A 12,947-nucleotide genomic window follows, 5' to 3' on the forward strand; every position below is an offset into this window, starting at 1 on the left:
AGGCAGACGGCAAAATGGTGGTGGGACCCACACAATAAAAAATGACGTACACGAAAGAAGTTCAATAGAAATTATTAGAAGTTTGAAGGTTTTTTTTATTGAAATGAGGAAAACAATTAAGATATTTTTATTAAAATCGATGTAAATTATTAGAAGTTTAAAGTTATTTTTTATTAAAATTAAGTTATTTTTGTTACAATCAACAGAGGTTATTAGAAGATTAAAGTTAAAATTAGGGGTGGGGTGGCGTCCTCCGAACAAAAATTTTTAAACTTTAAAAATATTTTAAATTATATTCTAAAAATACTTTTAAAAATATCATAAAAAACAGTAAAAAAATTTTTATATATATACTGTTATAGTAAAAACACTTTGAAAAATTTTTCAAAAAACAACTAATCCAAGCAAAACCTTCAAGCACAATGTGCCATGCAAACAACAGGGAAGATGAAAAAAAAAAAAAAAAAATTAAACTTAAATTTTTTTTTAAAAAAGAAAGAAAAATTAACTTAAATTTCGCAATGGCCTGTGCCCTACGACAGCCCTAGTGTTACACTATAAAAATCGGTTCCCGCAGCAGGACATAACCTTCAGTCCAAGCTTCTCTCGGCTATGGTTTTTCGTCGCCGCCCATACGCCGTTGCTCTTCATCTCTCCTGCTTAATTTCTTCGCAGAAGACAGCCGCATCACGAAAACTACCCCTCCAGTTTCATTTTCCCAATCTTTTCAAAATGGGGGCTTTTCTTATTTTAATGCGCCTGTCTTCTGCGATAGAGAAGCCGAAGGATTGACGAGCAGGGGCGTTTTTGAGCGGACTTGCACTTTAGATGTGTGCGGAGTTGAGTTCTTATTTTTGGGCTGATCTTTAGCTGGATTGGCTGGCAGATGCTTATGCCTGTCATATGTTCGTTTTAGTGCTTCAGCGAGTAGTTTCTTGTCTTATGATGAGTGGAAACTTGATTTGGAGCATCTAACTCGATTCTGTAGTCATCTGAACCCCCAGATTGGATGGGATGAGGTAAGATGGGATTATTTGCCACTATGTTACCACACTAATGTACATGGGCTAGAACTTTGGCCTAGAATCAACCAAAATTTGTTTGCTGTGTAATGTAATTATTCCAAATCATACTTTAAACATTTCCCCTGTTTTGATGGAAATCTGGAGCCAGGATGATTAATTTGTTCAACCATGTTCGTCTCAGGACTATGCATTCTGTGAATCTACATTTCTTGCTGGACATTTTTTTTATCTTATTATATTTTTTATAGAGTGCATACTTCGATAAGTGGGTGTTTGAATTTGATTTATTAGTGTGATTCTTTCATCGATAATCATTACCAAGCTAAGGTTCTATTGCTAAGTGAGACCTAGAAGTCTTTTATCACCTAGAAGAATGAGGATTAGCATTACCAAGCCAAGTTACGTAGAAGAATAGGATCTGGAAGTCCTTTATTACCCAGAAGAATAAGATTGCCTTGCCAAATTTAGGTTGTTTCTTGGGTAGATTAGCATTAATAGGCCAAGCTGCTACTTCCAAATGAGGTATGGGAGTCTTCGATTTCCTACAGGTTGAAAAATTTTCTCTCTCACGGGTCCAACGATAAGTTATTAGATTATGTATCTGAAGAGCAGGATATAGTGGCGTGATTAGTTTCATTTGTCTACCAAACCAAGCAAATGTTGTATATCAAAAAAATGATTTGACTCAAGACTTTGTGAGATTTCTGTTGACATTAATCAATTGACTCGGTTTTGATAGGCTCGGTGAAACTGAGGCAAGAGTTTGGGAAAGACAACAGCCTATGGTCAAGAGGAACTTTTATTCATACATATCAGTTTGGGTATGTGTTTGCACTAGTTCAGGGTTAGGTTTCCACATAATTGCAGCCCAGTCATCTCATGATACTTACCATTTATATGGTTTCACAAGGATATTGCCAAAAAATCTCTGGCGATTCTTGTGTCATTCAGGATTGTTTAATCAGGCCGCGTTCCCTTGATTTTCATGTGTGCAGTTCACTATATGTAATCAATATAACCTTTATAACCTTTGACTCCTATTTTGTTTTCTAAATGGAGGAAAAAAAGAGGTCTTTTGAAAGTGGATTTGTTGAGGGTGGCCTGGATAAAGAACACAATTTTGTAACCTCAACTACTCCTATCAACACGTTGTTTATTACCAGTTGATAATAGAGCTGTCCAATAATAGTGCTTTTGCTTTTGTAATGTCAATAGATGGCATTTTAAATTCACTCACAGATGTTAGTGAATGTTGTTTAATTGAATCTCCAGTTGGAGGTTCTATGGTCTATAGCAGATTCTGTTCCCATTTTGACATCTTGTTTGGACTTGTCGTGGAACATTCCAAGTTGTAACTTGTATGTCTTCGGTTGGGTTCTAGTATGCACCCTTTGTTGTAGACAGGATCGATGTATCAGATTAAAGACTTTGTCCTTGCAAGAAATCTTGGTTTATAAAATGCACTGGCTAAAAATATGCATTCTTCATAATGAATAGGATTCATGAATCAGGTTAAAAGGCTCGAACTTTGCAAGAAAAGTTGGTTTGCAATTACTTTTCTACTCTGTTTTTGGTGGGCGTTTCTAGAAATATCTTGTGGTATTTTTGTGATCCCATTAGAACGTAAAGTCCATATCTTAAGTGCAACTTAAGAGACCATGAACACCATGATATGATGTGTAGATATTTCCTTGAGCTACTCTGCCTTCTTCTTCCATGCAACTATAACCTCCTCTTTTTTCCCTAATGTAATGCTTTCCTTTTCTGTTGTACTATTTGGAAGCTTTAGCTTCTCTCTCTCATGAGTTTGGTGTGCATGCTCTCTTCCCTTTTTCTTTCTTTCTTTTTTAAATCTCTTTTGCCTCTCTCGCTGTGGCTGTTTTGATTTGTGATGTAATTTCTTTCTCATTGGTTCTTCTTTTTCATCTTGCTGAACTTTTTTCTTGCATCTGTAATTAGAAACTTTTGCATGGATTGTTTTGGGTTTTCTTATTAGTTGGAAATTATTGATGGATGCTTATTCTGTCATGGCTCGAAAGACTTTTGGATGTTAAATAAGTATTCGATTGTTGATCTGAGTTTGGAGGGAATGGATAATGGATTTGGAAACCAATGTTAAAAAGTTTGTCTGTCTGAATCTGCGGGGAGGACCAATATCTTCTTGTGAATTTCTGGTAACATGCAACATTTATCATTCACCTAGGAGAGCATTAAAGTAAACGTGAGAATTATATTAATAAAGTGATGGATTTACATTTGAGACTTTGTGTTGTTCGGTTAAGATGAAATGGAGTTTCTCCAATTGGTTCAGTGGTATCTCTTCAAATTCCTTCACTGCAGTGTTTAGTGCAATCTGGATTTTGTAACTTTTTTTGTGTAAGGCGCTGGGAATCTGAGATAGCATTCTTCAATATTAGTTTCAGGATAGCATCTCCTTTCTTCAGTCAATCCTTGATTTGAGAATATAATATAACTCCAGAGATAGTTGATAATTTGTTAAAAAAAGTATTCGTGAAAAGGATTTTTTTTAGTGACAAAGCGATTGAGCTATATTAAAGAAGCACATCGGTGTTTCGTAATAGATCTTTTGTGGAGTTTCTTCAGCTTCAAGAGAAGGTAACAAAGATAAAATTATCTTAGATGAGTTTGCAGTTCTCTTTTCTTTTAGGCTGTGGTAAGCCTTTTTTTTTTCATTTTTCTGTGTAAATTTCTCTACTTCTTTGGATTTTCAGTTCTTTTAACATATGGATGTCATTGACCATCTTACTGAACTTTGGATAGTAACCTTTTGCAAGTAGGTAAGAAGAGAACTGGACAAACAGAAACCCTGAGACTTGCTGTCGTAGAGAGGAAACCCTGAGATTTATTCAACCCAGGATTTTACGCCCCTCCTCCCTCTATCCTTTGTATTTTTGCATGTCAAGTTTAGTTGCTTTTGGTGGAAATCTTAAGGGGTTTGGGTGGACAGGTACAGGTTGGGGCTCAAAAGCAAGTAGATAATAACGGCAAGGGAAATTGCTGCGACTTGAAGAATAAAAGTGCAGTTTTGAAGAAAGACGGGGAACAGCTAAAATATGCAGCAATAGAAATCGTCCCAGGAGCGAGAAAAATCTTAGAAGAGGTAACGCTAACTGAATGATCAAACACTGATGTGCAATGTAGTAGAATATGCGAATGTTACGATACAACTATAAACTTTCAAATATTTATCAAAATCCTAATACACACACTAAATTGGAAACTTCATAGCACATGATTATAATCAAAATCCTTGATTACACGAAGTAGCAATATTAATAAACTTGAGTGATATAAGAACATCTGCTGCTGTTTCCGAATTTTTTTGGGAGAGATTTGGAATTTGGGTAGCAACAAGATTGGATCTGAGTAAAATTTATGTAGAAGAACACGGTCAGGCACCCCAGGCCAGGGAGACCTGCAAGGATCATTGAATACAAGATAGGAATCAATCTGCAAACTTTAAGCAATTAAAAATGATTTGTAAGGTACTTTTCTCGACTTCTGGAACATTACACCATCGTGCGCTTTGTAATCAAGGGAGGTTTCTTACTGTTTTACTTAGTTCCCTTGATGTTTTAAAAATTACACTTGCTACCCTTGATTAGACACTTTGATAAACAAACTTTAAAATAAAGTAAAAAAGATATTGATGTTCTTCAAAATGCTTTTAATTGGCACATAAACATGTGTTTTAAAGATGAAAAGGAAGTTTTGGAATCAAAGGCTTCCCATTTTAAAAAAAAAAAAAAAACAAATAAATAAATAAAACCAGTTTTCCACCCTTTTCCGGTGGTCAAAACAGCCACCCACTTTTCCGGTCGATAAATCATCGGTCCATTCGGTCCGAATCTAGAAAACACTACTCATAATTTCAATTAATCCACAATCAAGCACCACAGGTTAAACAAAAATCTAAAACTTCTGATGTGGTGCATCAGAAGCACTCATTAGAAAATAAAAGAAGAAATTAAGAAAGATCGCGGTATAATTAGCGATACCATACCTAAATCTCCTCTTCAACCATTCCTAGGCCCACGTATTTTGCAGGAAGGCACGCGAAAGCATCTGTTAGAAAAAGTACTACTAGTATTTAAGCAAATCAATAATCTATCGAAAGCAGCCAGAGATCAGACGTTAAATTCAAAGAAAAAGTACTTGAGTCGGAAGAGGTTGAAGTTTGCTCTCTTGGCTCGAAGAATGACTTGACCGTGTCGGTTACTGTCGCAGAAGACTGCCGCCCAAGCGAACAAGTCCTGAGGAAGAAGGTATTGTCCTTTCCAACTTCCATTTTCATAAACCAGTAGCATGACACATTCAGGGCCGCCCGGATCATCATCAGTATTGAAAGCTGAGGCCTTTACTCTTATAGATCTGCCTGGTTCGATCCTAACAATTTTCCTGAACCTGAACCTATCAGGCCCAGAGCCATCCACCACATATATCTTGATTTCTATGTCGAACCGAGTCCTGTTTTCTAGTTTGGAAAGGCTATTTCCCATTTTCCGACGGGAGAGGGGAAGTACCAGGTGCTCGTGTGCAGGTGTAATAGGGAAGTAGAAACGGTGAGAGAGGAGTCAGTGCTCGTGTGCTGTTATGTGCAGAACACTATGCTTTATTTATAGGAGTAGACCTTGGTCTACTTTCGGAAACTCAACAAGGGAATTTGTTTACCACCACCACCAACCTTCAAAGGCCAACTTACCTGAACGTCAATTTACGCGTTAGGCCAAGATTTTTCCAAGGTTACAAATACGAAATATCTACGTGGCGGATTGCAATACGTGTTCATACGTAATTTTCTGATTAATAACAAAAACCAACTTGTGTATTAGTTATAACTTTCTCACTCATGCAAACAAATTATTTACATGTAAAAGCCTGGATTTCATACCAGCGTCTCAAAATCCTTGTGCACAATATGTTATTTAAGATTTGGTGTGACGGGAGATAAGGCTTTAATTGTCACATTAAATGATTTTTTAAAAAATTTAGACGAGCGTCCGTCCGGTAGTGATTTAGTCTCCATCGATTCCTTTAAATTCACTTGAATCTCCTCCTTAAATTAGAATATTATAAAATACTATAGAGAAATCATAAATAGTGACCAAAAAACAAGAGAATTTGTATAATTTTTTCTTTTTATTTTCTGCTTTTACGGTTAGTTTGCCAGTTCCCACCAATCAAAATGCTCCATTATCCTCTAGATCGCATTATTCAAAAACATCATTTTGAAAAAAGTAATTTAATATTTAAAATTAATGAATTCAGATTTCTAATATATTTAATAATAAAAATAAAATATTTGAATTAATTAAATGATATTAAAATTTTTAAATAAATTTTATTTTAAAAAATAAATAATAAATTATTCATTTTAACACTTAATATAATATATATATATATATTTATTTATTTATTTAATTTAATAAATTTAAATATTAAATTTTAGATTTCATTTTTATCAAATCCACCCTTTAGTCTCGACTCTTACTTTCTTAGGGCCTTTTTCTAAAATTTGAAGCCTCCCTCGCAGTAAATAGAAAAATAATTGATCCACAACTCTAATTGACATTAACCACCGTTACTTCATCCTAGTCGACAAGTTTACCTATCCCTGCGTCCATTAACATCGCTTTGTAGTTTGTGCCCATAGGGACCACTAACGCATCCCCAAGGCCGGTGGCCAACTCAGCCTTTTCCGTCGTTAGGATTTGATGAAAAAAGTCCTCCTAAGCTGCTGAAGATGGGGCCAGTTAGGGGTGAGCAATTACGGTAATTATCGAATTACCGATCGAAATCGATTTTAATTTGGTAAATCGAATTCGGTAATTCGGTAATTAGGTCGGTAAATCGGTGGTATCGAATTAGTAAGAATCGAATTAGGGTCGAATTTGGTTTTGGGGTTTTTGAATTCGGATTTACCGAATTCGAATTTAATTCGGTAAAACGGTAAAATATTACCGTTTTCAAATTCGAAATTCCAAATAATATTATACCTCAAGCTTTTGTCGGATGTTCCAATTTCAGACTTTCAGTACCCTAAATTAGCATTCGTTGTAATTTCACTATTTCTGCTCTCCTCTTCCTCTCGTTCCTTTGCGCCGTCGCCCACTGAAGTCTAAGCCAAGCTGTTTGCCTGTTTCTGAGTTTCTTCTCTCCTCAACTGAAGATACTTTCTCAGTTTGACAGCTTCTCCTTTCCTCTCCTCAACTACAGAAGCCTCCTCCAGCCGGTTCTCTCCAGTCTCCATACTCACTCCTCCAGCCTCCTCCAGTCTCCAGTCTCCAGTCTCCTTAGCATTCGTTCCAAGATTTAGGGTTTGTTTCCTCTCCCTCTCTCTCTTTCTCACACATTTCTTTTGGGGCTCGGCTTGTTTTGTCCATTTTGCTATTTTTTCCTCTATTAAAATGGAAACTAACAAATGAATTCTGCGTGTAAATTTACCTTTGTATCGAATTATTCTTCCTGGCTGTTCCTTTTGTTCTATTGAACTGATTTTTTATGGCTTTTTCTTCCTGGCTGATGCTCCACTATTGTGTCGGATTAATCATTTATGGCTTTTTTTTTTAATTTTTGAAGTGAGAGAATTTAGTTAATTACTTAATTTACGGTTACATCGTCCATCAAGTGCACGACCTTACAAATCGAACTGCCGTCACTGAGCAGTAGATTCTGATTGTATGCAGCCTATCTATTGATTCGACAGTAAGGCCCCAAATTAGATTTTTCCCCTCTTTCAATGGTGATTCTTCTCTCATAATCAGATGTAATGTAATATGCTTCGGAAAAAAAAAACTGGTCTGAAAGTTGCAATTTCACAAAGTAGTTCTGAGCTATGGTCGTTGTGCAGTTCTGGTTGAGTATGTTGATTAATGTCTGAAACTTTGTTCTGGTTTTAGCTTACTGAACTCATCTGATGCATGAAACCAATGATGGTTCAGAATCATGTAGTATTACATATTTATCTAATAGGTTTAAGATGAACACATAAATTTTGATGGATTAGTATACTTTTAGAGATTATTCCTACTTTTCCACTTTGAATATGTGAATAATAGATTTCAGGGTCGTATTATTCTTTAGAAGTTATGAGCAAATTTTCTCAAAATATCTTGGATTGGATATGAAATTAGACCTACTCAGGTCAGTGAGAAAAAACAATTATATACCTTTTCTGACTTGTGAAATCTTTGTGCTGTGTCCTTGTTCTGGCCAAAGGTTTCAAGTGCTGGCACACTGAAGCTATGTCTACTACTGAGGGTGAGAGTAATCCAAGTTGCAATGAGCTGGAACAAGAAGGATCATCTGGAACTCTTCCTCCTAGTCCTACTACACAAAGCTGCGAAGAATCTGGTTTTGCCAAGAAAAGAGGAGAGTACAAGAAGAGGTCCAAAGCTTGGGATCATTTTCATGTAAAGCATGTGAATGGAGTTCGTCATGCAATTTGCAAGTACTGTGACAAAGACATAGCTGCGGATCCCAAAAGTCATGGTACGACTCCCCTTAATACTCATGTAGCTAAATGTCCTCTAAATCCTAAAAATAAGCACACTGGCCAGGCTACTTTGTGTTTGGGTGAAACTGAAACCTTAGCGGGAGAGGTTAAAGGGGCACTCATAAGTTGGAAATTTGATGCGGAAGCGATTAGAAAAAGCTTAGCTTATATGGTAATTGTTGATGAGTTGCCATTTAAACATGTAGAGGGTAGAGGCTTTCAATATATGATGCGGACTGCTTGTCCATCATTTAAAATTCCTTCGAGATGGACTATTTCTAGAGATTGCTATCAGCTGTATTTAGATGAAAAAACTAAGTTGAAACAACTCTTGAAGAATAACAGTGGCAGAATTTGTCTAACCACAGATTCTTGGACATCCATTCAAAGGATAAACTATATGTGCCTCACTGCCCATTTCATAGATAATGATTGGAAACTGAACAAAAAGATCCTAAATTTCTGTCCTATTGCTAGTCACAAGGGAACTGAAGTTGGTAAGGCCATAGAAAAGTGTCTACTAGAATGGGGAGTTGATGATATCCTAACTGTCACAGTTGACAATGCAAGTTCCAATGATGTAGCTGTCCACTATTTACGAGGAAAGCTTCAAAATTGGGGAAAAGCTGTGTTAGGGGGGAAATGGACTCATGTGAGGTGTGTAGCTCACATAGTGAATCTAATTGTTAATGATGGCATCAAAAAACTTGGGGATTCAGTTGATTGTATCAGGGCAGCAGTTAGATATGTTAGACAGTCACCTTCTAGATTGAAAAAATTCAAGGAGTGTGTTGAAATTGAAAAAATTGAATGCAAAAGATTGCTCTGTTTAGATGTACCTACTAGGTGGAATTCTACATATCTAATGCTAGACACAGCTCAAAGGTTTGAGCGAGCTTTTGAGAGGTTTGAGGAGCAGGATCCTTATATGCTTCAAGAGTTAGAAAATCTGATTGGACAAAAGCTAGATTCTTGGTGATTTTTTTGGAAAACTTTTATCAGCTAACTGTGAAGGTTTCCGGTTCCAAATATGTGACTTCAAATAATTTTTTCACTGATATTAGTCACATTCATGGCATTTTAATTGAAATGACAGCAAGTGATAATGATGAATTGAGTTCAATGGCAAGATCAATGAAGGAGAAATATGATAAGTATTGGGGAAAGATTGAAAAGATGAATATGCTGATTTTTATTTCCTCCATTCTTGATCCTCGAACTAAACTTGAATACCTTGAATTTGTGGTTTGTCAAATGTATGGTGAGTCCGATGGTACAACAATAGCTGGCCTTGCAAAAGATGCAATGTTTGAGCTGTTTAATGAATACAAGATGCTCAACACACCTGCCTCTCATGCTTCTTCACTTTCAAGTGATTCTCCAACGAGTAAAATTACATTTCATGGACATGGGAATGCCTCTAAAACAATCACTGATAGGTACAAGTTGGAGTTTAAGAAGAGAAAAATGGAACTTGGGGGTAGGGATGCAAAATCTGAATTAGAGAAGTATTTGAATGAGGATTGTGAGGAAGATGATGAGAGATTTGATATCTTGTTATGGTGGAAGGCCAATAGCCTTAGATTCCCAATCCTTTCCAAAGTTGCTCGTGATGTGTTAGCAGTCCCAATTTCTACCGTGGCCTCCGAATCTGCTTTTAGTACCGGAGGTCGTGTTCTTGATACATTTAGGAGTTCTTTGACTCCTAGAATTGTGCAAGGTTTAATATGTGCTCAAGATTGGCTTCGGTCCTCCAAGACAGAATTAAATGTAGAAGAAAATCTGGAAGAGCTTGAAGCCTTCGAATCTGGTAAGCTATCAAAATTTTTATTGCAGAATTTGAAGTATTTCTTTCTTTCTAATAATTGTCTTTATGATACTTCATGAATTTTATTTGTTCTTGCAGAGTTGCTGAAGACTGGAGCTGAACCAACTATAATTGACCTTTGAGAGGTCACAAATGCTGAAGTTTGCATTTTGAGGGTTGAACCAACTCTTGTTGCAAGTTGCAGTTTCAGCGTAATTGGCTTTCTGTATTGCAACTCTTCTTGTGGCTTTCTGGATTCTGGATTGTGGATTGCAGTTTCTGGATTCTGGATTGTGGATTGGAGTTTCTGTATTGCAACTCTTCTTGTGGCTGAAGTTGCAGTTTCTGAATTGCAGTTTCTGGATTGTGGATTGCAGTTTGTGGCTTTGTGGCTTTCTAGATTGTGGAATGTGGATTGTGATTTTTGGACAAGTTAATTTAGACTTTTATTTTTGTTTCATTATGATTTCTAGATTGATTTATGATTGTGGATCAGTGGAATTTCTGATTTGTAGCACCAGGGCAACAGTGTGATTTCTGGACTTGTGATTTGTGATGTCTGGATTTGTTTGTCATTTGTGATTTGTTTGTGGATCAGTGTAATTTGTTTGTGGATTTGTTTATGATTTCTGAATTTTAATGATCAATGTGAATTGTGTGTTGTTTTGATTTCGAATTTCTGGAGTGATTTGTGATCAGTTACATTCGAACAATTTGTAAGTTGTGGCTCAGTTCAATAGCATTGCTATTTGCTGATGAAAAATGGGCCGAAGAAGCAGTTTTCTGAATTCGGTAATTCGGTATTTTTTTTGTTTACCGAATTGAATTCGGGTTGAATTCGAATTCGGTAGTCTCTAATTCGAATGCGAATTAGGTCGAATATTTCCAGAACCATTTACCAAAAATTACCGATTTCAAGTTACCGAATTACCGAATTCGAATTCGCTGCTCACCCTAGGGCAGTCACCACTTTGGATCCGGACCCCCTGACAGTTACCATTGGAGATTTATCCACATCAATTCATGCTCTGGTATTTAGGCTTGCCTAGAGGCGAAAGAGATAAAGCTGCCACTTTAATCAAACTAGTGGTCAATGTACAGCCTGCGTCTGCCACTTAATTTTGTAAGACTATTTTAAGAAAAAAAGGTTTGGAGAAGTTATGAAGATAGTTAATGGAAGTTGGCTTTGCATGCTTGCATTTATTATTATTATTATTTTTTTAAGTGTTAGTAAAGGGTTTGGGTGTAAGTAAAAGATTAGAAATCCTTTGTTTGTATTTTTCGTTCAAAATTTTTTAAAATATTTTTGAAAGTAATTTAATTTTTTTCGAATTCTTAATAGATTAGTTGGATCCATTCCTATCTTACTTTCCCTTTCTCCTAGTATAGGAACAAGTGTAAAAATGTTATACTTCAAAAAAAATCGTTATTGATCTCTTGTTCCTTAATCCAACATGAAAATCAGAAGGGATTTTGCATGTTTATATTTTTATTGTAAGATGAAAAAAGAAATAAGGAGGGATTTTTAGAAGTACACAAAATCATCATTGAAAACCCCTTGTTTTTGCATGTTTCTTTGCAATTATTCTTGGTCCCTTTTTTTTTTTTTTTTTGCAACTATACCTGATACTATAGGATGAAACACATTAGAAAAGGAAAAGTTAGCTCTTATACATTGTCATTTCCTTACAATATCCTGTTTTATTAATTTTATCATATATTTGCAATGCTTTTTAAAATCATAAAAGAAATGTAAATTATCTATTCATGTCTAATTTTCCAACATGCAAAGTTATAATCTTGTATTTGTCCCTACTAAAAATTATTTTTAACTGTGTCATGATAGTCTAACCAATACCAGCCTTTGAATTTAAGCACGTATATATTAGTACTATATTCTAACAACATTATTGGGTATGATACTTTCTTCTTCTTTTTATGCAGTCATTAGCTAGCAATAATTATAGCTGCATGGTTAACTAGCCTTGAAGGTATTGCATGAAAGTACTAATTTCCCAATTAATGAATGCCACGCAGATTCCTTAATACAAATTACAGTAAAACCTCTATAAATTAACAATCTCGGAGTTATACAAATTCTATTAATTTAAAAAGGTATTAATTAATTGATAAATTTAATAATTTATTAATTTATTGAGTGTGCTTACAATTCAAATAAACACTCGTTTAACCAACTAAAATTTTATTTTATTTTATTTTATAAAAATATGAATTATTCTAGTAATAAAAGGATGTTACAAGTCTAAATATGTAAATTATCTATTGCATTATCCAGATGATGAAAATGAGACAAGTTTAGAGGTCTCCAGTTTAAAAGAGATTATTGTTAGCATTACTGAAAGTTAGAGATGATACAGTAACTTTGGAGCCTATTACACAGAAAGAAGCACTTAAAGCATTATCATTAACTCTTCATATTTTATTGCAATATGAGAATTCATGTCCAAAACATTTAGATACAATACGAAAAATTAGGAATGATGTTTCAATATATTTAAATTTCAAGAAAAAACAAACAACAATAGACTTATGTTTCAGAAAAATATGATATGTAATTTTAGTGCATTATTAATTTATG

General features: G+C 35.2%; 1 protein-coding gene and 2 long non-coding RNA genes across 3 annotated transcripts; 2 read left to right on the top strand and 1 right to left on the bottom strand.

The window, feature by feature from the left end:
- Positions 1-593: 593 nt before the first annotated feature.
- On the top strand, positions 594-4,271 carry LOC140013725 (uncharacterized). Its single transcript, XR_011820574.1, has 2 exons — positions 594-1,019; positions 3,824-4,271. It is a non-coding gene; the product is annotated as an uncharacterized lncRNA (long non-coding RNA).
- On the bottom strand, positions 4,162-5,655 carry LOC113705691 (uncharacterized). The gene is made up of 3 exons (XR_003451971.2): positions 5,202-5,655; positions 5,050-5,111; positions 4,162-4,461 (listed from the first exon to the last, which is right to left on the bottom strand). It is a non-coding gene; the product is annotated as an uncharacterized lncRNA (long non-coding RNA).
- Positions 5,656-8,290: 2,635 nt separating this feature from the next.
- LOC140013547 (zinc finger BED domain-containing protein RICESLEEPER 2-like) lies at positions 8,291-9,520 on the top strand. The gene has a single exon (XM_072062858.1). The coding sequence runs from the start codon at positions 8,291-8,293 to the stop codon at positions 9,518-9,520; it is 1,230 nt and encodes a 409-aa protein (XP_071918959.1).
- The last annotated feature ends 3,427 nt before the right edge of the window (positions 9,521-12,947 follow it).

This window comes from Coffea arabica, chromosome 8c, assembly GCF_036785885.1.
Source record: "Coffea arabica cultivar ET-39 chromosome 8c, Coffea Arabica ET-39 HiFi, whole genome shotgun sequence".
In the NCBI taxonomy this organism is placed as follows: domain Eukaryota; kingdom Viridiplantae; phylum Streptophyta; class Magnoliopsida; order Gentianales; family Rubiaceae; genus Coffea; species Coffea arabica.